At 39.4% G+C, this 21,791-nt stretch overlaps 2 protein-coding genes and 1 long non-coding RNA gene across 5 annotated transcripts in view; 2 read left to right on the forward strand and 1 right to left on the reverse strand.

Annotated features, from left to right (window-relative positions):
* Positions 1-7,682, forward strand: part of DIP-theta (Dpr-interacting protein theta) — a 35,419-nt gene extending 27,737 nt beyond the window's left edge. For both annotated transcript variants that reach the window (XM_017165320.3, XM_070283210.1), the window contains exons 11-13: positions 412-498; positions 557-838; positions 6,961-7,682. In XM_017165320.3, coding sequence (XP_017020809.1) covers positions 412-498; positions 557-838; positions 6,961-7,157 — 566 coding nt within the window. In that variant the 3' untranslated portion in view covers positions 7,158-7,682. The remainder of the gene's footprint in view (positions 1-411; positions 499-556; positions 839-6,960) is intronic.
* LOC121502471 (uncharacterized) lies at positions 1,525-13,565 on the reverse strand. Of its 2 annotated transcripts, XR_011444317.1 has the most exons (3): positions 13,547-13,565; positions 2,250-2,630; positions 1,525-1,865 (listed from the first exon to the last, which is right to left on the reverse strand). It is a non-coding gene; the product is annotated as an uncharacterized lncRNA (long non-coding RNA). The 2 variants fall into 2 exon arrangements; XR_005991012.2 differs by lacking the exon at positions 13,547-13,565 and having other exon boundaries at positions 2,250-2,651.
* Positions 10,971-12,790, forward strand: Cyp6a16 (Cytochrome P450 6a16). Its single transcript, XM_017165295.2, has 2 exons — positions 10,971-12,030; positions 12,303-12,790. Exons 1-2 carry the CDS (start codon positions 10,971-10,973, stop codon positions 12,755-12,757), a joined length of 1,515 nt encoding a protein of 504 aa, XP_017020784.1. The 3' UTR covers positions 12,758-12,790.
* Positions 13,566-21,791: the final 8,226 nt, after the last annotated feature.

Raw genomic sequence — 21,791 nt, forward strand, 5'->3', positions numbered from 1 at the left:
GGGGGTCGAAGGTGGCCAGACCGAGTCCACTGTCAGTGATTGATTTACGAGAAGCCAGAGCTGGTCAATGCCAGGTCTAAGCCTATTCTCAGGGCTAAGTTTACATGCTGAGAGAAATTTTAGCATATTTAAGAATATGTTTAGTAATTGGTTCAATGTTTTATTGTTTGTAAACTTGAGGTAATATTTAGTATTGGTTTAGTTAAAAGAGTCAAAGGAGGTTTATAAAATTCTTCAAACATAAAAAAATAAACAAATTAAGGTTGTTTTTACTTTTTTTTTTTGCGGAAAGATATTTACAGTAAATGCAACTCAATATTCAGGAGTTCCAGGCCTGGTTCTATAATTAATTATAATTTTATGGTTCCTGTTTGCCACTGATATATCTATATCAACCCCTTCCCTCCTTAGATATTCCACAAACCACCACAATGACAACAATGGCTCCAACAGTATCCATAAACACAGTGCCCGTGGTCCTGGTGAAGTACAACAAAGGTGAGGCCCACAGTAACCAATGACTCTCCTCATATCTGCATTTGCCACTCGCTTTTAGAACAACGCTACAACAGTGGCAGCAACCAGAACCAGAACTCCAACGGAAATCCTTACAACTTCAATCCGGGCAACAGTCAACAGAACTCGAAGACGCAGCGCAACAAGGCCAACGGCAAGAACTCGGACCAGGCATCGTCCGGACTGAACAATGTCTATGTGGGTGCCACCTCCAGTCTTTGGAACTCGCAGGATCACTACTCGTCCTCCTCCTCGAGGGGCAGGGATCATCACCAGCAGCAACAGCAGCAGCAACACCAGCAACACCAGCAACAGCACCACGGTGAGTGGGGAATTCTCTAGGGGATTTCCAGGATTTCCAGCTGGCCCCTAAAGCCACTTCAACCCGGCCAGCCAGCCGATTGATGGGGAATCCCATCCCCCCCGGGCGGCGTACCATAAATATTTCGCCATTTATTTTATGTTTATGACAAATCATAACGACTTTAGCTGCTTGGCTTTAGGGTCTTTGGCATGTCGTTGTCGGCACTTGTTAGATATAGATACTTTTGGCTCAAGCTGCGAGGAAAGCAACTTTTGGTTTTATGGAGAGGATTGACTGGCGGGTTACCTTGGAAAATAAGACGGTATATAAACTTGAAAACTTGGTAAATGCAGAAAACATTTTCATGAAGTCAACTACTTAACTTAGAGGATACTTTTTATTTGTGTACTGAGAAAAGAATACTTTTAATTGGATGAACCGATAGCCCAGCATACCCTTCCTGGCTGCCTGCGAGTATACAAATATTTGGCCAAAACATATGAAAGTATCTCTCAGTATCCATCGACCGTCTGTCTGTGAGTCTTCCTCCTTTTTTTTTGTCGCGTTGCCAGTGATAATACGACTTTCTAGCAGGCAAGGCTAGGGTTTTGGGGCACCACTCCTTTGGCCAGTTGCTGAGTTGACAATGTGTCCGCCGTAATGTGCTGCTAATGCGGACCATCGTAATGTACAATCATCATAAATAATAAAGGGCTTTTGCCATTTTATTTTAGCTAGAAAAGAAAACCAAACGTAGCTGGAGGTGCCAATGAAACTATCGAACTTGAAGGTTAAAGCTTAGGACCCAGTATCCCCCGGAGCAGCTGGCAATCGATGAGCATAAAGTCTTGCACATCCCCCCACGATTTCCCGCATGTCTCGGATCACACAATTGGCGACAATGCTCCCGGTTTCCTTTTCTCTGTTCTCTCTCTTCTTTTTTTTTGTCGTTAGTTTGCTCTGCTTGCTCCTTCGGCAAGGACGAATGCATAAAACTTTAGAGGCCCTTTGCTGCAATGTGGAAATTTTCTGCATACGCGCTTGGCTAAAAAAAAAAAGAAAATGCACTCGACAAAATCAAATCGAACAAATTGAATATGAAGGGGGGCAGGGAGGAGGCAGTATGTGCTCGGAAAAGCGCAATATAAAAATAGCAGACAAATTGCACACGAGGCGTCAAGGCGATAGAGCTGCCCCAGCCCCCGACTCCTGGCCCCTGGACTTATCTCGCCATCTGAAGCAATTTTTTGGCAACGCAAGCGAAATGTGGCATCCCCCGCAGGATGGCCATCCTAAAGGGGCGAGGGAGGGGTGCCTGATGGCGGCAGGGTAGTAAATGGGGCTCTTGGCTGCGGGTGCTACAATGACGACAACTTTCAAGCGTTGCATGCAACGTCGTAAGCGCTGCGTTTACAGTTAGATTTATTACCTGCTAGATGTTGCACATATCGTGCCAGGCACCGACTGTGTGTGTGTTCCGCTCCTTTCCCCTCCCTAAGGGGAACCTGCCACTACTAGGTGTGGGTGTGGCTTGTTCGCTTATCGTTGCCGGGTTTTGCATATGTCGCGACTGTTTTTGCTCTGCCCGGTGACACTTTAAGGCGGAACAAGCCAGCGACAAGCAAAGTTTCATGACCAAAGCCCAGTTTCCCAGTTACTAGAGGACGCATATGGAGTGGCATCTACCACGTCATCGCTTTGCGGGGACTTGAAATTGGGTTAAGTGAAAGTTATGGTATCATAAAGAAATCTCTCGATTCTATGAACTTGACTTTCCTTTTGGCATAAATTTCGACAGAGAATTGGGTTTCTGAAAGGAAATAGAGGGGTATTACGATTATTACATACGATATTATATAATTTAAAATAAAAAGGCTTTGAAATCGATTCCAAGATATGCTAAAAAAAAAAAATAGTTAAAATTTATATAACAATTTAAATTGAATTACAGGAGCAACGGAAATCTAAAGTTGTTTAAATTCAAATATTCAAAAAACTAAACTAAAATTATTTCGACGTAGAAAAACAACCAATTTACAATGCAAATAGGAACTTAAATACTAAATTAAATACTTTTAGACACATTTTAAAATATCAAACTTATTTTGACTGTAAATGTTCTAACTTTCTGGTACTTTTAAAATTGATTTCTGATCCCCAGCTCTGTTTAAATCAAATTATAAAATTATTTGTACTATGCATTCTGTAGTTTCACAAATTATTAAATTTGAATTCCTAATGAAAACCATTTTCATTTGCATTTGCCTTACGCCTTGTTATTTATAATATGTTTACGTTTCATTAATTTTGGTTTCAATCAAGTTAATATTCCATTTTCTTGATATTTATCATTTGCATATTTAATTTCTCAATTATTTCATTTAAATCAGCCCTTACATTTCACGTATGGTTTTCCAATTTGCAAAAGGTTAATCAATACTCGATACATCAGTGTGCTAGCCATGGTCCAAATCAACACCACAACAGGTATAACATTAGTGGTTGTGCCAAATGAATGAGTGTTCGTTCGTCTTGTACCCAGATGTGCGAGCACTTATACACATGCCAATTAAATTCAATTTCCAATTATCACCGGATTCGGAGTCGGAACTCCGAGTGGAATGACGTCGTTCGCTTAGTCCACCCGGGGGCCACAGAACTGGTGTCGGCATTAAGTGCTGCAGATGCATTTGGCTCGCCACTTAAACTGTCATTAAATTGTTGCAATCAACCACAGAAGCTGACCCCGGCCAAGCTGTCTCTGCCATATTTAATTTGTTCGGCCAACGGGCAAACAATATGGCACAAATTACAAGGAAATGCAATAAAAAGAAATTGCTCCGGCTCCGGATCCGGAGAGTTCACATGCGGCGGATTCGCACTCGCAGCGGGTCTGTCTACCTCCAGAGTCCAACCTCGGGTCGGTGATTACTTCAGCATTCAGTGTCTGGTAATAATTTGCCCATAATTTGCACAAGCTTCGGCCTGCCGCCCGACGAGTGAAAAATGATAAAGTAAATGAAATGCAACAGACAGCAACCGAATTGCCATCGCGTGCCGCGGCCATTTTATGGATGCAGTGCCGCCTTTTCTCGGAAAGGAGAAGGAAGGGGAAAATGGGAAAAGCGGTGCCATAAGTGTAACGCATGGCGGGTCCAAAGTGAGCCTCAAGTGCTGAGTGCAAGCTGTGCTTTTCCTTTCATTTCGAGTAAGTGAACAGGCCCCGGAAATCGAGGTGTGAAAGCTGCACCCAAATGGAGTTGAAGTTGGTCGCTTTTGAACTTTAAACAGGTCTTCTCCTGGCGACTCTTTACCAGGACATACAAGGACAAGCTGTTGTACAAAATTAAAGAGTTTAAGAAATAAAATAGTAATATATTTTCATGTAAAATATATTTAAAAGAAATCTATTTTCAGTTGCTATTCTATTTAAATTTGTTTTTAAATAAGATTATATGTTTTTTTTCCTGTGCAACTTCTTATGCCTGTTTCAGGTTCAGATACATGAGCTTCTTTAACCAGATGCAATTTATTTCTATTAGGTCAACAGCACCCCGGGGATCGGATGGGGGAGAATTATGCAGAAATTACTTAAAGTTTCAAGAAGTAGTTCGCCTTTGGGTCTTCGGCCGAGCCCAGTGTTTCAGCTAAAGCGTTTTGCTTTGGCAAACAGGACTTTCTTTGCTTTCCCAGCTTTCTCTGCTGCCGCTTTTCCTCGCTTTCCCTCGTTCTCTGCTTACGCCTAAGCGCTTTAAAGACACCGTTGGGACTTTCTCGCCCCTCACACAGACGCACGCATAAACACATGCTCAAACGTCAATAAAAATCAGCCACACACACACATACACACACACTAACACTCAGACGGACAGACAGGACAAACGGGACCCCAAGGCGGGTGTTGGTAGTGGTGTTACTCTGGGTGTTGGGGGTTTCTGTTGGTGTTGCCGGCTTTCACACATGGAAATGTTTGCAGACGCCAGCAAAACAACCAAGGCAACGAGCAGCGCAAAGGAGTTTTGTGGAAAAGCTGCTTATGGAAAAATACAAAAAAAAAAAAAACAAAGCAAACTGAAAAAAAAAATAAAATAAGTAAAAGACACACAGACACAATCATACACCCACACACACACCGAGAGACAGACAAATAAATTTTGAACCCGGTGCAAAGCAATTTGCGCATTTCCGTTGTAAAAATAAAAGGGTTCTCGTTCTCGTTAAAAACAAAACGAAAAGGTCCCTGGATGGACCGAAAGTGAAGGACCAACCAACCAACCGCCTGGCCATATTTCATAGTTATGACAAAGTTCGTTCAATGCAATGAAGTTCGACTGCGGCGATTACGGTTTATGGGGTCAAAGTTGTTTTTTTTCGATCCCATTTCTGTCCTTGTTGGTTGGATGGCATATGTAAGGAGGAATTCGAACAGTCTGTTAATTTAAGGATATTGTTTGCTGGCATCTGACACAAAAAGGTTTACTTTAGATTGCTCATTAAAGAGGTTGCGAAGTAATGAACTTAGCTCTGAATATATTTGGATAGTATTAAAATAAATTCAGATTTTTCAATTAAAAGTAGCTACATAAAAACCAGAAAATATGATTCAATAAATCTTTTTTTTTATGAAAAACCACATTTAAAAATCACATAGGTTTTTATCTTGACGAAAAAATTAAACAATTATTTTTTTGCTGAGAATTTCCACGATTTAAATTAAATTCATATTTATTATTAGTAAAAATTACTTGTATTTTCACACGTTTAGCTAAATAAATAAATTGATTTACCCTTAAAATACAATTAAATTACATTGATTACATTATATTACATTGATTACATTATATTCACTCTTTTAGCTGTTCAAAAAGGATAAAATCCTATTAATTAAATTTCATTCCCAACTTTTGCCTAACTTTTCCCAATCAAAGAGGTAAATAAGGCCTTGTATTTAATTGTATTTCGTTTCGAAATTGTATTCAATTTGTTCTCAAGTCGAAGCCACTATCGAATCAATTCAAATACCTCAACTAACTAGAATCCTTTGGGTGTATATATTTTTTTTAGGGCGGTCCGAAGGCTGCAACCGAAATAGTCCCGCAAACAATTGTTTGCAATCCACCTAATGACCAATGGCCTGGCCACGTCAAAGTCAAACAGGGCCAAAAAGGAGGGGGGGTGGCCAAAACAGAAGAAGCATCGAGCAGATCCATTCCGAACCGAGCCGAACCGAACCCAGCACGCAAACAAATGTCCAATGAAACAGATTGCCGGGCAAACAAACAGCCGAAAAAGGAAGGCAACTTGGCAAAAAAAAAAATACAAAAATACAAACTGCACGATAAATTGATGGCAAAAACAATACAGAGCCTTTGCACCTCCCCGGCACTCTGTGAACCCCAGTCCGATCCCCGTGTGTCCTTGCTACATATATGAACCTCCCACAAGTCCTGCCCGCTGTTTGGAATGCATGGCGCAAGGGTTTAACGCACTTAAGCAATAAAAATCGAAACAATTTTCGATGCTGCCAAGTGAAATTGAAACAAAATACCAGCAAGGACGAGGATGAGCCAGGATACTCTCGCTTTTTCCGCCCGAGCTTGGGGGAAACTGTATAAGTGAGAATGTTATAAATAAGTGGGGCAGGCGGCGGCGGCAAAGTTGGTGTCCCTTTTATATGCAATACTTTCAGCTCTGCCAGTTGACAAACAGTTCGGGTTTTGTGTATCCTGTATCCTGGGCCCACTGTCCTTGCCCGTTTTATCTCTTTCGCATTGTCGCCTGCTACAAATGGCTGGCCATAAACGCATCCTGTGTCTATTGTTTATGCTCGTTGGCGTGTGGCAAGCGCATAATTGAAAAAGGACATTCGCCTGATGACAGTCAAGTCCCGGCCATATGAAGGGCACAATCATAAAGTGGCATGTGGCAGTTGATTAAGTCAGCGAATAAAAACAAAGAACCCACAAAGGAACCGTAAATATTTCAATCAATCATTGATGGCTCTCTGTCTCTCTCTGACCTGAAAAAAGGATGTCCATTTTCAAATGGATATGCACTTGCTTTATACTGAAATCGTTTCTATTCGATTTCTTTTTTTAGACAGTAAATATCATTGATAGTCTTTCCTTGTCCATTTCCAGGATCCGATCATGGTGCCACCTATCGCTCGGATGGCAAGAGCCCGCACCTCACAAAGCACGATGCCAAGTCCTTGACGGACGACCTGGATCGCATGCAGGATCTCAAGAGCTGGGCCCATCACCTGGCTCCCTATGCACCCATATTTGGCTTACCATTTATACTGGCTGCCATTTACCTGGAGACGTGGCAGGAGTAAAGATTTGTACAAAAGAAAAGTAAAGGGACAACCGCGCGGCGTTAAAAGAAAAAAACCAAAGTTAGTCTAACTAAGGATACACTAATTCGTAAGCAATACCCCTATAAATCGTGTTGGTCAAAAACAAACTTTTATTTTTGTGCTGAGTGGAGGGAAAGTTGCTTACTGTAAAAAGTTGTTGATGTTTAAGGTAATCTAGCATTTAAGTGGAGAATGAAAAGGATCCGAAAATATTATGGGCAACGGAAATTCAAAGTATTAGAATGTAAAACATAAGGGCTTAATAATAATAATAATAATTATAATAATAATAATAATAACGAAATGTTCTTAAGCCTACCAACTGAGACTTGGGCCGAGTTTAGATCTAAGTCACCGGGGTCAAACGATGCCATCACTCTTACTTTTAGCCCCGTTCTAGCTTAGTTTTCAAGCACTGCAAGCTGTATGATAAATAAAACATAAAAACAATGTCATTTTGATTTAACAGAAACGAAATAAAAATGCCGTCTAAAAACATGTAAACTCCAGTTATATATTGAATGTTTTATTTCAACAGGAAGAAGGGTTTTCAGGTAAGAAAATTAATAGAAATCTTAAAAATCTCTTTGAAATAATAAATACATTACCAAAAATAAATTAAATGTCCAATTAATGTTTATACCTTTCCACAAAAATATATAAGCAGGTAAATAAATATTTATACCTTACCAAAGTCTGTGAATATGAATACCCAACACTTTGGTTCTCCGAGTAAACCTTTCCTTTTTGGTTTGTTCTTTTTTTTTCGAGGGGTTTGTTTTGCAACTGGCCCGAAGCGAATATTTACTGAACCGCAAAATGTACTATACCCAACCCCACCACCCGCTGCCATTGTTTACTTTGCCAGCGAATTTGTGCGCCATCGGCGGCCCACATGGAAACATTTTTCATTTTCATTAAAAAAGTAAGCGCAACAAAAAACTCGCGCGCGACTTTATAATTTAATTTGAAAAGCGCAGGGCTGGCCAAAAGCAGAGCAGAGAGCAGAGTAGAGCGCAGAAACACAAAAAATAATTATTAAAATAAATTAAATGTCTGCCGCTGCCCTCATAAGCTTCACCGAGTGGGCAATTAAAGGAGCCGGCGTGTGAGCGCGGGACGTGGCTAGTTTTTTTCCTCAGGAGGTGAAGAGTTAAGCGGCAGAGCCACTAAAAAAAAAGAGAGCAGGGAAAAAAATCAAATTGCTGCCATGGCATTTTGACTCGAGTTTCACACAACGCCATGGCAAATGGCAAAAAATTGGCATGTGAAACGATTGCAGAACCTCCGCCCCCAGCAGCAGGACCTTCCCACAGTCCATTGCCGCTATAAAGGGGCCAGTTAATAAAGCCAACAGGGCATGTGCTGTATGTCAAAAAAAGGATATATGTACATATACATATATATGGGATGCCGTGGTGAGAAGAGCAAAGAAAGAAATCCTTTGGAGACAGAATGAGACCACAATGGAAAAAACGCTGACCAAAAGAAAACTATTGGAAGGGAGATGCCTTATGGTGGATTGCATTCAGAGCCACTTCCTTGAAGGATTTTTTGCTATAAATAAATAAAAATAATGAAATACAAGTAACATAAGCTAAGTTTTTAATGATAATTAAAAGAACTGTTTTTATTCCAAAATTACCTAAGATTTAAGCAAAAATATTAAAATTCTTTGGGAAGTGCATGGAAAATAAGTTTTTTAAGCAGCTTAACCTTAGTGGTGTTATTTTATGGTTTTGTTATTTAAAGTTTTAAATTTTGTGTTTTAGTTTTAACATTGTACAAATTCAAAATATATTAATGTAATTGCCATAGGAACAATATAAATATTTAAAGGAAATTAAGGTCAAAACTGAAATAGCTTCGTCGGATTTCAACATTTTAAATCATAAAAACCTTAGCATATAGTCATTGTCTATTATTTTTATAAAATATTATTAATAATTTACTACATTATGTGAATATACAATTTATCTGCTAGAGAAAAGTTCAGTCAATTTCTTAGCTAAGTAAGAAAAATCAAGAAAAGTTCGTTGTCTTTATTTATTAATGTTTTCAGTAAGGTTGTTCGACCGATTTCCAATTAAATTGAACCAATCGAATTGCAAATAAGAAGGGTAAACAATGTTTGGCTTACCAAAGTTTATTAAATTATTAATTAAGCTTAACAAAAATCGGTTAATACGAAAAGTTACCTAAGAAAAGCAACATCATTAGATAGTAAAATGTAAATCACTTCACACTAGAAATTAGAAGGCTATAAAAAAACCGTTTTCTTTTGTCTAAATAAAATCACATCTCTCACAAACAAATCACATTTCTTATCAATCTATTCAAATCAATACAAATATTCCCTTAAATCCCCACTTTTGTGCTGGTGAAAATTTAAAATTGTATTTCGCTTTTGCATATTTAAAAATCCTTTAAATATTTCATGGGTTATGATAAATGTATATTATTTTATCAATATAATTGATAATGTCAATTTGCGCTGTAATCAAATATGGCCACAGAGATTCATAGTTTGAACTTTGTTATTTGCTGCTGAAATTGTATCTATTGTCGGCGTCACTTTTTGTATATTTATAATTTTTTGGCACGCTTGACATTGATCGGTTTAATGATGCAAAACCGCAAATAAATGTTTCAACATTAATATTTGACTGCATATTAAATGGGCAAAAGTGCAAACTTTTGGCTTAAAGCCTTTTCTTTGTGAAGAATATTCATTGGTGAGTTTTTGTTTCACTCCGTCCGACGGCTTCCTTTGTGAGGCCAGCACAGGACTCTCTCTTTTTTTTCGCTTTGATATGCTATGCTTTTTGTCCAGCCCTCTTCCGTATGCAGTTCTTTTTCCATCTCCTTTTTGCCACCTTCCCCGCCCAACAATCTTGCCTCCTTGGCAGGACTCGTCCTTGACGCAGCTAAAGAGCCGCCGTAATTATGAGTGGCCGCGGGACTAGGCAAATATTGGCCAATCAAATAATTTCTATTTGCCCAACGCTGAAATGGAAAGCGTTTCCTAATACGGATTTCGTTTTCCGGCTAATGGCGGAATTACTTTTTTTTTAAATAAATACACTTTTCCCTTAGCCGAGACTCTAACCGCAGCATATTTTCGAAGAGCGAAGATTAGCACCTGGCAAGCTTTTTCGAAGAAAATTCTTTGGAGTAAAATGTAGTTGCAGGAAAATTCACTTGTCGAATGTAGTGTCAAAATGTAATGTTTGTTAAAGGTAAAATTGTTTAAAAAAAATAGTATTATTATATGTATAATACGCTCTATGCCAATTATAGGGTCTAACTTTCCACCCAAACTTTCCATGCAAACTTCTGACTAAAATAAACATATTTTGCCAGGGTATAAATATCAAGGAGTTGCCTAAACGCTCATATAAATTTAAAAAAATATAAAATGAAAATTAAAAGCCTTAAATAAAAGAAGACTAAGACTCACTTAAAATTCCGCATAAACTTAAAAGTTCAAGAGATAACAAAAGATTCACATCTATCTCAAAAATATGGTATATATTTACGATAGTATAAATGATTCAGAGGTAAGATATACATTTCGGTACTTTGCCCCTCTAGATTTTATCTATGCACCTAGTTTAAGTTTGAAATCCAAAAACAATGATACGCACATTGAGGTAATCTTTGGTGTTTCAACCTGCAACATCCACATACAAAGTACAAAGAGATAGCAGAAAGCTAGATTTGACAGATACCGAAGGCCAGTTATAAGCACTTTGCAGATCGGAGGCTGCTTCAGTCACACCTTGTCTTCCGATGGACTTCGTTCTGCTGGTGCTCACCTCGCTGCTCAGCTTCCTGCTGGGATATCTCCGGTATCGCTTCGGGTACTGGGAGCAGCGCGGTGTGCCGCAGCTGAAGGCGAACTTCCTCGTCGGACACCTGGCCAAGCTGCGTTCCGTGCATTTAAGCGAGCTGCTCCAGGAGACCTACGACGCCTTCCGGGGAAGCGCATTGGTTGCAGGCACTTATGTCTACCTACAGCCCGTGGCAGTGGCACTGGATTTGGATCTGGTCAAGTCGGTGCTCATCAGGGACTTTGGAAAGTTCGCAGACAGGCGGAGTTTCCACGGTGATCCGCTCACCAACAATCTCTTCAACATGCAGGGCGAGGAGTGGCGTTCTCTTCGAACCAAACTCACGCCCACTTTCACGAGCGGAAAAATGAAGTACATGTTTGGAACCATCACTGCGGTGGCCCAGCAGCTGGGCGAGACCTTCGAGGAGTTGGTGGGATCACAAGGCAACGTATTGGAGCTGCACGATCTGCTGGGTCGCTACACCACCGACGTCATCGGAAATTGTGCCTTTGGCACCAAGTGCAATAGTCTGAAGGATCCGCAGACGGAGTTCCGGAGAGTGGGTCGTCAGCTTTTCCAGAAAGGCGTCAGCAGCATCCGCTGGCGCATTTTTAAGTTTACGTACCTCAGCTCGCTGTCCAAACTGGGACTGCCGGTGCGGATATTTGCCCCGGAGGTCACCGAGTTCTTTATGCGCATCGTTCGCGAAACTGTCGAGCTGAGAGAGCGAGAGCAGATCCGACGGAACGATTTTATGGATCTGCTGCTCGGTCTCAGGCGCCAGGAGAATGGCAAGGAATTCACCGTGGAACAGATGGCCGCCCAGGCTTTTGTGTTTTTCGTGGCCGGATTCGAGACCAGCTCAAGCAACATGAGCTACGCCCTGTTTGAGCTGGCCAAGAACGAGGCAGTGCAGCAGAAGCTGCGACGGGAGATACGCGAGGTGATTGCCAGACATGGACAACTGACCTATGAGGCCATGATGGAGATGCCCTACTTGGATCAGACTATCACAGGTACGATGAGTTTGAGTTTGAGATAAGAATAAGATGCCAGTCACTGGATATTATGAATCATTTGTAGAAGATAAAAAAGATATCCAAGCAAAACAGTCAATGAACGCAAGCAATGAAAGTAAAAGCTAAGTAAAAAACTGATAGTCATTCTGAATATTAAGCATTTCAAGTTAAACAATGCAATCTTTATGTATAAACAAATTGCGTAACAATTATATATGCATATGCTATCTTTATCAGAATTGTATAAACCTAACGTCATTCCATTTCAGAAACCCTCCGCAAGTACCCAGCCTTGGCCTCTCTCACTCGCGTTGCCTCCGAGGACTACGAGATCCCGGCTCGCAACGGTGGTGAGCCCATTGTCCTGGAAAAGGGCACCAACATACACATACCCGTGCGGGCCATCCACTATGACCCGGAAATCTACCCGGAACCCGACGAATTCCGGCCAGAGCGCTTCGAGCCGGCTGCCTGCCAAGAACGACCGGCGGCTGCCTTCCTGGGCTTTGGTGACGGGCCGCGCAACTGCATTGGACTTCGCTTCGGGCGGATGCAGGTAAAGGTGGGCCTGATCACGCTGCTCCTGCGCTTCCGCTTCCGTCTGCCGTCTGGATCACCGGAGAAGCTGATGGTCACGCGGCGTAGCATAATATTAATGCCCGACAAGGGTGTTCGATTGCAAGTCGATCGACTGGAGGCGGAGGAGAAGCAGTGTCGCGCCTAATGTAAACACACCAGTTGAGAATAAACAAGCCTGGCTGCTGTTCGTCAGCAGAAATTCAATTAAATTCGCCCGTTCTGCGGTCGATTGAAAGCCAAACCGAAATTTATAGCCGCCGCAAAGCCCCGCCACCGCCGCTTCCCTCCATTTCCCCTAGGCAACAGCTCAGTTATCCCAGAAGCCGACACCATGGGCATTAAATCAACACAAACGGGGGCGACAGGGAACAGGGAACCTGGCCAGCCATGTGAGCTGACCGAAAGCCATTGCGGTTCAGCTTGATGCACTGCTGCTCCTTTGGCCAACAGCCCAGGTTGCCCACTTGAGCGCCAGCCCCCCTCACCTTTACCTCCTCTTGCTGCCGAGAGCTGCTCGCACAAATCCAAACATTTACAATATTTTGCTAATTAGCAAAATATGTGTGAATAATGCATGTGACAAAGGGGCGGGGCGGCGGCCCGTGTGTCTGCATCCTGTAGGTGTCATATTAAATTTATGGCCAGAGCTGCCGCACACAATCGGCAGGCAAGGAGGCCACTGTGACAAGTGGCAGGAGTGGACACTGGGACAGTTTCAACATTTTGGCCATTTCGGTGATTAGTTGTGGGCAAGCAAAGGCGTTCACTGCCAGCATAATGAGCGGTATTAATCAATAAATGCAACAGGAGCGAAAATGTCTAGACTGAGTTATGCCAAAAGATGTCAAGGGGAGGGAGATGAAAACAATAAACTGGGATGTCCAAGGCTGCATATGTTGAACCCCAATTTAAGTAGGAGTAGAAGTTTACATACCTTTATTTTCTTTAATTTTCATTATTTCACAATACACTTTAACACAAGAAAAAAATGTTTCACTGATATTTAGATTATTTCCGAAGATCGACTGATTAACTGCCAGGGAAAACTTCAACTGATCCAGGCCTTTGTTTTTCAAGAGCTCGATCGGTCTTTCAAGTGCGTGTTGCATAACTTATTGGAAATAATCGAAAGAGAATGAAAAAAGAGAACTAAGGGAGAGACTTAAGGACTGGAAGGCAGAGCTAAACGGTTCAATTGTTTATTTTTGGGGCGCAGTTTACAATTTATAAGTACACTAAAGCTATACCCTCTTTGCTATTTAATTACAGATTAATTGAACATTTTAATGCGTTGCTTTATATCTCTTATTGGTACCTGGAAATTCTTTAACAAATTTCTACATTTATAAGTTCTATATCTAAAAATTTATTGATCTATAAGATTTACAGAAATAAACCCTGAGTTCCTCATCATTTCTCAAGAAAATCCCCATTCCAATCAGTGGTAGACAAACTTTAATAGTGCTTTATTACAACCATTTATAAGACCTTTATGTTCCCCTTCTCTGTGTTAATGTCTTTATTTAAGCTTATAACAGAGACCTGCATCGATTTCCCTATAATCATATGCTTTTATAGACTTTTAATTGGCAATTTCCTAAGCTGGCTGGCAACCTTTACGCTTCGTCTATAACTCACCTAGAACTTTTGTCTATTAAACGGCACCGAAAATGTAGTCATAATTTATGGCAGTTAAGCAGCTAACAAACTATCCTGCAGATACTAGTACCTTTGGTTTTAGGTCCGCTTCCTTCAGAGGAGCTTTGCATGTTCAGCCACTATCGGCGGGCGGAGAGGTGGGGTAGTGTGTGTGCGATGTCCTTGGGGGTGGGTATGAGCGGGTGAAAGGACTGCAGCTGTCGTCGTCGCATCCAGCACAGAACGCGGAAGCGAGTGAAAAGCAATTATCAGGTGTCAAAATTTATATTAGGGTGGCCCCCGGCCAAATAAGGGAATCCAACAAGGAAGCAGCCGTGCCAAAAAGGAAAGAAGCAAGAACTTGAAAATAACTTGCCAGTCCTGGCAGTTCTCAAGCACTAAGGAAAATATTTATATTATTTGGGGGATACAATTTTATAACAATTATCAAACATTTGAATGAGGATTATAAAAGGTTTATCTAAAATCTTTTTAAAAATAACAACAAAAGTATTAAGAGTTTTCTGCTTGATAAATGTAAGTAATCACTTTTAAAACTCAAATAAAATATTTGTTATAATTTTAACAATGAAATTCTACAGACATATTACTATTTAACTTGTAATTTAAAAATATTCTCCTTTACTAACTAGTAACTGCCACAAATTACTTTATTAAAACTCCAATTATACCCCAAAATTCCAAGAATCATAATCCATAATAATTTTATGAATCCTTTTTTACAATCTTTGCCTTGAAACAACATATTCCTTCCCCAGGTGTAGTCCTAACCCTTTCTGTATAAATGATTTGTGGCTCCAGTGCATTGGCACGCAATGCTAACTTTCTGACGAGGTAATGGCGGGCAAGGAGGAGGACCAGGCAGGAGCAGCGGGGCAGATAGAGGACGCGGATATCCTTTTCAACATTTTTCGCTTTATAACAATCTTTTTATGTAGCATAAAATCTGTTATTGGTGTTGTTGGTCGTCTGCCCCCGCCATTATTTATTGGTCGTGTGCGTGTGTTGTGTGAAAATGAAAATGATAGGCCGTCGCCGGGAGGGAAAAGAATGGTAGAGAGGACCTCCCAGGACCTCCCAGTTTATTAGCTCCCGAAAAGCAGCTGATATATGCGAGCAATTAGGTGGCACCGGGAGGGGGCCCGACCGAAATCGGTGCCTAACACAATCTGGCACGGTTATTGAAAACCGACTTTGCCAGTGTGCGTGCAGGGGTTATTCTTTGGGAGTCCTTGCCAGGCTCAGCTTATGTCTCAGAGGAAAAGTTTCACGGGACAGTGAAATTCAATTAAATGATAAATGCTGCGGAAAAAGTTGCAAGCGCACTTGAAACGATGGCAGCAATTTCAAGTAATTATATCCTGGGAAAGGGGTGGCTTGAAGCCGAATGGTTGATTAAAGGATCTACCAATATTTTGGCTCAAAGATATACGGGGAACATTCACTATTTATGCGTCTCTAAATTATTTTTTTTAAGTCCTTATTAATGATTTTCAAACAAAATCCCGTTTTCAAGTAATTCTTTGCAAGGAAAAAAGTTCTATGACATTTTTTAAGTTAAAGTGCAAGAAATAATTATTTATTTATGTATGTATATATACATAGATATATTAATATTTATCATTAAATTTTACAAAAATGTTATAAAAGAATGTTATATATCAGAAGAAAATATAAAAAAATATTTTAAACTACAAATCCGTTGGGTTAATATTAATAATTAATTTGTTTATATGTTATAATGTGAAAATACATTAATGTCAAATAAAATCTATTAAACACTTAAAAAAATAAAGTAATTAAACACTTAAAAAAATAAAGTGAGCAATTAAAAATTGTGTATTAAACGATTAAATAAATGTAAAAAATTATTTTTCTACACTATTTAATGGCTAACTTTCTAAAAATAATTCATGTAAAAATTTTTTTTATATAGATATCGCTAAAAAATTAATTTATATGAAGAAGATCTTTTAAAAGCCGCAGAAAAAGAAAAAGGAGAATACTTGCAATGAATAAATTAACCAAATTTGTTTTTATAAAAATTAATTTTTATCTATTTTTTATAGTAGATATTTTCAGCTAAAAAAATCCCGTTGAATAAATACATTTTGTTTAAATGGTAATTATAAACAAATATATTATGTATTATGTACCTAATAATAATACAAACAAATATTTATTTGTTGCTTAAAACTAAAAATAATGAAAATACCTTATGGAACCACCAACTTAGCAGCATGTATTATGTTTATAGACTCAAATAGATTTTTCAATGCCACACATCTAAATAAAAGCGTACAATAAACCCTCTTTTCCGGAGTCCAATGCCATGACCAATGACAATCCATTTTTCCATCGCACGCACCCAACTATCGTCCCCGTTTCTGGTGGCGGAGTCTCAACCCTTTGCTACGTCACAGAATTCATTCATAAAATCGGGCACCAAGTTCCACGCGCCCAAAAGTATACAGAGAGGATTTCCCTGAGCTTCAACCGCCGGAGCTGGCTTTCAACCGGCCTTTCAATCGGGGGCCGAGAGAGCTCTTCAATCGTGGTGAGTTTGCCACAGAACACCCCCCATTGGGCAGGACGCACACACACTGGGACACACACACGCAGCTTAGAAAAAAAGAAGCACAACAAAGTGAAAAGCGCCCGCCAACAAAAAGCAAAATAAAATGTGGCCCGGCAACAACAAAAATCACAGTTGTCTGATTCGTTCGCGACGCAGCTGCCCGCCGCCCACCGCCCCCTTGCCCCCACAGACACCACCCACACACACAAGCACACTGCCACACACTCACCCCAAAAACGACGATGATTCGCCCCAAAGAGCATCTTCGGCAGCGCCTCGGCAATCGTATTTATTCGTGCCCCCAGCTGGTGAGGCTCCAGCCATCGAAGGCCTCGGTTCTCAGTCCTCAGTCCTTCGTCAGCGCTCGTTTCGTGCGGTTGTGTCGTCCTGCCGATCCTGCCACAAAATACTGATTATAATCGCCAGCTTAGTCGCGAGTGCTTTTGCCGCCAAGTGTTGCATTCGTGCTGCAAGTGAATTAAAATGATGCTAATACAGCCATGAGTGAATCGTGCTAAGCGGATTTCTTGCCAAGAGTTGGTTACTGCTTATGAAATTAAATGTTATAAAGAAAATAATTAAGACTTGGGGTTTTATTTATAAACTAATATGTATAGACTGTGCTGATTTAAAGATCAAGAAAATAGATGAACTCTATTATTAATAAAATCAAAGTTTTACATATTTTTGGTCCTTCGAGCCGGTTAGCTAGGAAACAGGTTAATTGCGGATAGCTACTACATTCAAGAGTGATCTTTTCAGTCTGATCTTCACTTATAAAAATAGTTTTAATTATATTAAATATTACGTTTTAAATAAATTCTTTAATATTTAATATAAATCTTTTAAAATGTACCTTAAAATATATAAATTATAAACTATGATCAAAACTTGATCGAGTATACTCTAAAAAACAAAACCTTATGAAAAAAATCCCAAAAAATCTGTTTTTCTAATCTATTTGACTTCGAGACCGTCTTGAAGCCAAAAATAATAATAATCTCAGTGAATTTCTGCCCACATCGACAACAAGTAGAACCCCGCTTGCGTGCCTGGCCTCTGGAGCGTTCTTAGCCGCTTGTTGGCAATTTTGCCTCGACTTTGGCGACATTTGCCGTCAGCTGCGTGTTTATTGTAATTATATTTAAAGTAAAAACAAAAGCCAAGTTATTTACGAGGCAAAAACAATCGCAACGAGCCACCCTCGCCTGCTTTTGCCGGGGCTGCAATGCGTGTGCTCCTGATGTGTGTGGTGTGTCCTGAAATTTGCCTACAAATGTGTCTGGTCCGGCACTCGACGCTGTTTATTGCCACTGTGCCCAGTCAGTCGGTCGGTCTGGATTGTCCTAGCTGCAGGTTTTAGGCCGCCGACAATTGCATATTTTATGTTTCACGACTGGCGGCTGTAATTTAAAGTTCATTGATATCCATAAAGCGCAGGCCAAACGCACGCAGACATGTAAATGCAAATCCATTGTCTGTCCCGATGTAGCCCATTTGTTGCAAATATGTTGCGATTTCGGGGGCTGCCCCGGATATAATAGATTCTTCCCACACCCAGGGGATTCCCCGGGCTCTCGCCTGTTTTCGATTTATGTCATTTCTCTATAATTTGCATTTTACATACAATTTCTGATCGGTTTGGGTTTTTATCTGCACGATTGTGATTGCAGCTGGTCCTAAAACCGAATTTGCAGCTTATCGACGGGGGACAGGTGCCGGACTGGGGCTGGAGATATATTAGGGAAATGAAAACATGTTGACTGATACAGATTGAAAAGCCAGCGGTTACGGGAGCACACACACTCCTCCAGGAGTAACATCCCTAAGCCCATTTACAAATCAGAAATCAAAACAATGGTTCACACCCTCTGCAGTTGCATTTTGAATGCAAATTGCCTAGGCTCGGTTTCTATGGGGGTTAGTCCGGCAGGGGTGAGCGACTCCGAGTGGGGGAGTCAAGGCGATATCGTAATGGTTCTCGGGCGCCTCGTCAGCTTGACATAATGGCCAACATGTGAGGGCCCCGGCTGAGTTCGCCTTGCACTCTTGTTGTTGTTGCTGTTGTTAATAACAAGCGATAATAATCAACTTCCGTGCTGGAAAGTGAGCGGAGAGGAAAATTCTGAAAATTCGAGCAAAACTTTGCATACTTGAAGGCACCGCCAACAGAGCTGCCTGAGTTATGCAAATTTTATGCAGGGTCAGTTAACTGACTTAGCCCTGGGCCCCCCTTTGGATTAAAAAACAAAAAGCTAGACGGAGACTTATTTTGAAAAATGTCGAAGTCGCATCGCGATAGCAGCGAAATATATCACGTGTTAATTAATGTTTGTGTTGGAAATTGAAACCTGACCAAGTTTCCGAGGCCTCCGAAGTGCGGTCAGAATATTTAGCTTATTATTGTGGATGGTATCAAGATTCTTTAAAGAAACAATCTCATAAGGCACACCAGCAAATGCCAGAAAGATTGAGCGAGAGAAGGGGTGCTGACATTTTGCACATAATTTAGCAGCTGATTATACAAATTGGAGCGCGGGATGGTAGGCAACTTTGCATGTCCGAAACCATAAAAATAATATACGACAGGGCCGCCACAAAGCTGCCATGAGTAGCTCTTATTATGTGCCATAAATATTTTGTAGAGGCCGCACTTGAAATAACTCGGCTGAAGAGTGTTTGTCAGTTGAAGCCGAAGATATAAGGCTTAAAATGGGGCTAGATATCAGCGGAAGGCAGAGGCAGAAGATTGTACAATTATATTATTTTGAAACTTGAGCAAGGCTTGCTTAGAATATTTTATAAACTATTAAAATTTATATTTTATAAACAAAAGAACTTTAATCTTTCTAAATATATTTTTGTATTACATTTTCTATCTAAACTTGAAAATAGGGATAGCCACTTGATATTTTCCTAGCTAAATTAATACAACTAATTGTTTTATAATTATTTATAAATAAATGTTTATATATAAATAAATATTTGTTAAGGTTCTTTGCTTAAATTCATAAACTAAAGCCTCTGGTAGAAAATATTCACATTAATAAAATGCTTTTGTTGTATATAACTTACTATATTTTCATTAATTTTTTAAAACAAAAAAAATTGAGTAGTAAAATAAATTACATGTACAAAATTATGTATATTAATCTGGCCTTGCAAGATTGTCATATACAAATTGAGAAATTAAACCGCAATAAATATTAATAATAAAAATTCCATATATTTTTTATATTTAACTTTAAAAAATGTATAATGTATGTATAATATAATAATGTATTTTGATAATTTAATACATAGCTTACAATAATCCCGCTTAAATTTTACTTTATAAATATGCAACTTTGCCTTAAGTCCTTGCTGAAATAAGAATAAAACAGATTACTGGTTTCTCGATCGTAGTCAATACTACAAAGAAACCGCTACAATTAGCTATGCAAACAGGGACTCTCCACGATATGGCTTCGGATTTTGTGGTCAGGCCAGAGGTCTAGAGGCCGAAGCCATCCCAGCCCATCACCAGGCCATGGCTCTGTCCCTGTCGCTCACCCTGTCTACGGCTCCTGACGTGGCCCGCATGCTCTAAATTATTAATAATATTGCCATGCCCATTTGCTAGACATTTTTAGTGCCTACCCCGCACTCCCGTAACCATTTGCAGTCCTGTCGCTTGCCTGCTGTCTTTTGTAGTCTACTTTTCCGGGCATGCAATGTGAATTTCAATGTGTGTGTGTGTGTCAGTCTGACAAAAGGACAACACAACACAACACATATGCCGGCAACTTTGCTTTCAATTGCGCTAAATTATAAAAAAAAAATCAATAGGCCCAGCAACTCAAAGGGAGGGAAAAAGAATTTTAATGAAATGTCATTTTAAAATTGTTCCTGTCAGTTTGTGGGCACCAGAAAGTAGGTTTTTAATATTTCCCAGCCAGAAACCCTTTGCATGTTACGGCTCAGGGCCGAGTCAGCTGGAAAGTTAATCAAGGTTCTGCAATCGTAGGGGCGGACTACCGACTTGAAGCTAACATTGATATGTGATTCGTACCCCTATTTCGAAATGAAGTTGACGTAGTTTTTCATTTCGTTTTCAAAATTGACACAGGCCTTGGTCTGCAGTCAAAGATAAAGCTGAAATCCTATAAAAGATTGGGAGGATTTGGTAAAAGCATGCTTGAGAACACTAGTTTTATGGTGAACTATTAGAACTAGTAAAAAAAATGTTGTACTATGATTGTCCTTAAGAAATCCAAGAAATGTTTGAACAATTTTGTATTTACGTATACGTAATATTTTTAATATATTTTTCACCTTTTTTAAGCTGATATAGTTAACCTAATAGGTTAAAAAAAATTTATATGATTTTTAATTTATAAAAAGTACTTTTTTAATGATAGTAATAGTTTTTCTTAGGAGTTTATCAATAAAATAAATTTATTAAAAATCGAAAAGTACAAAATAAACTTTTTTAAAATCAAAACTTTATCGAAAATAAATACAATTTGAAACTAAAATATATTGCTTAAAATACTAAATTTGATTAGAAATAAATTTTTTATAAATAATCGTAAGATAAAAATTATTAAATATTAAATTAATAATTATGATGTGAAGATAATAAAAGAATTAACTTCAAATTCATAAATAAAAAATATTAAACCATTTCCTACATCCTTTTAAATATGTTTAAAGACTAAAAAATATTATTTTAATACAAATATACAGTATCTGAAACTAATTAATGAATAATAAACAGTTTACAATTTAACAAAATGTATTTATTACTTTTCCAAATGCCTACCTGCAGCATATTTACTCACCTGGAGTCTCACTTAAAGTCAAGTTCCCTGGGAATGTCAACCACTTTGCGCCGTCAATTTAATACCCATTTCACTACCGAACTTTGCTTATGTAATAAGGACTCTCCCCAAAGTCTGAT

Source organism: Drosophila kikkawai, chromosome 2L (genome assembly GCF_030179895.1).
Source record: "Drosophila kikkawai strain 14028-0561.14 chromosome 2L, DkikHiC1v2, whole genome shotgun sequence".
NCBI classification, from domain to species: Eukaryota; Metazoa; Arthropoda; class Insecta; order Diptera; family Drosophilidae; genus Drosophila; species Drosophila kikkawai.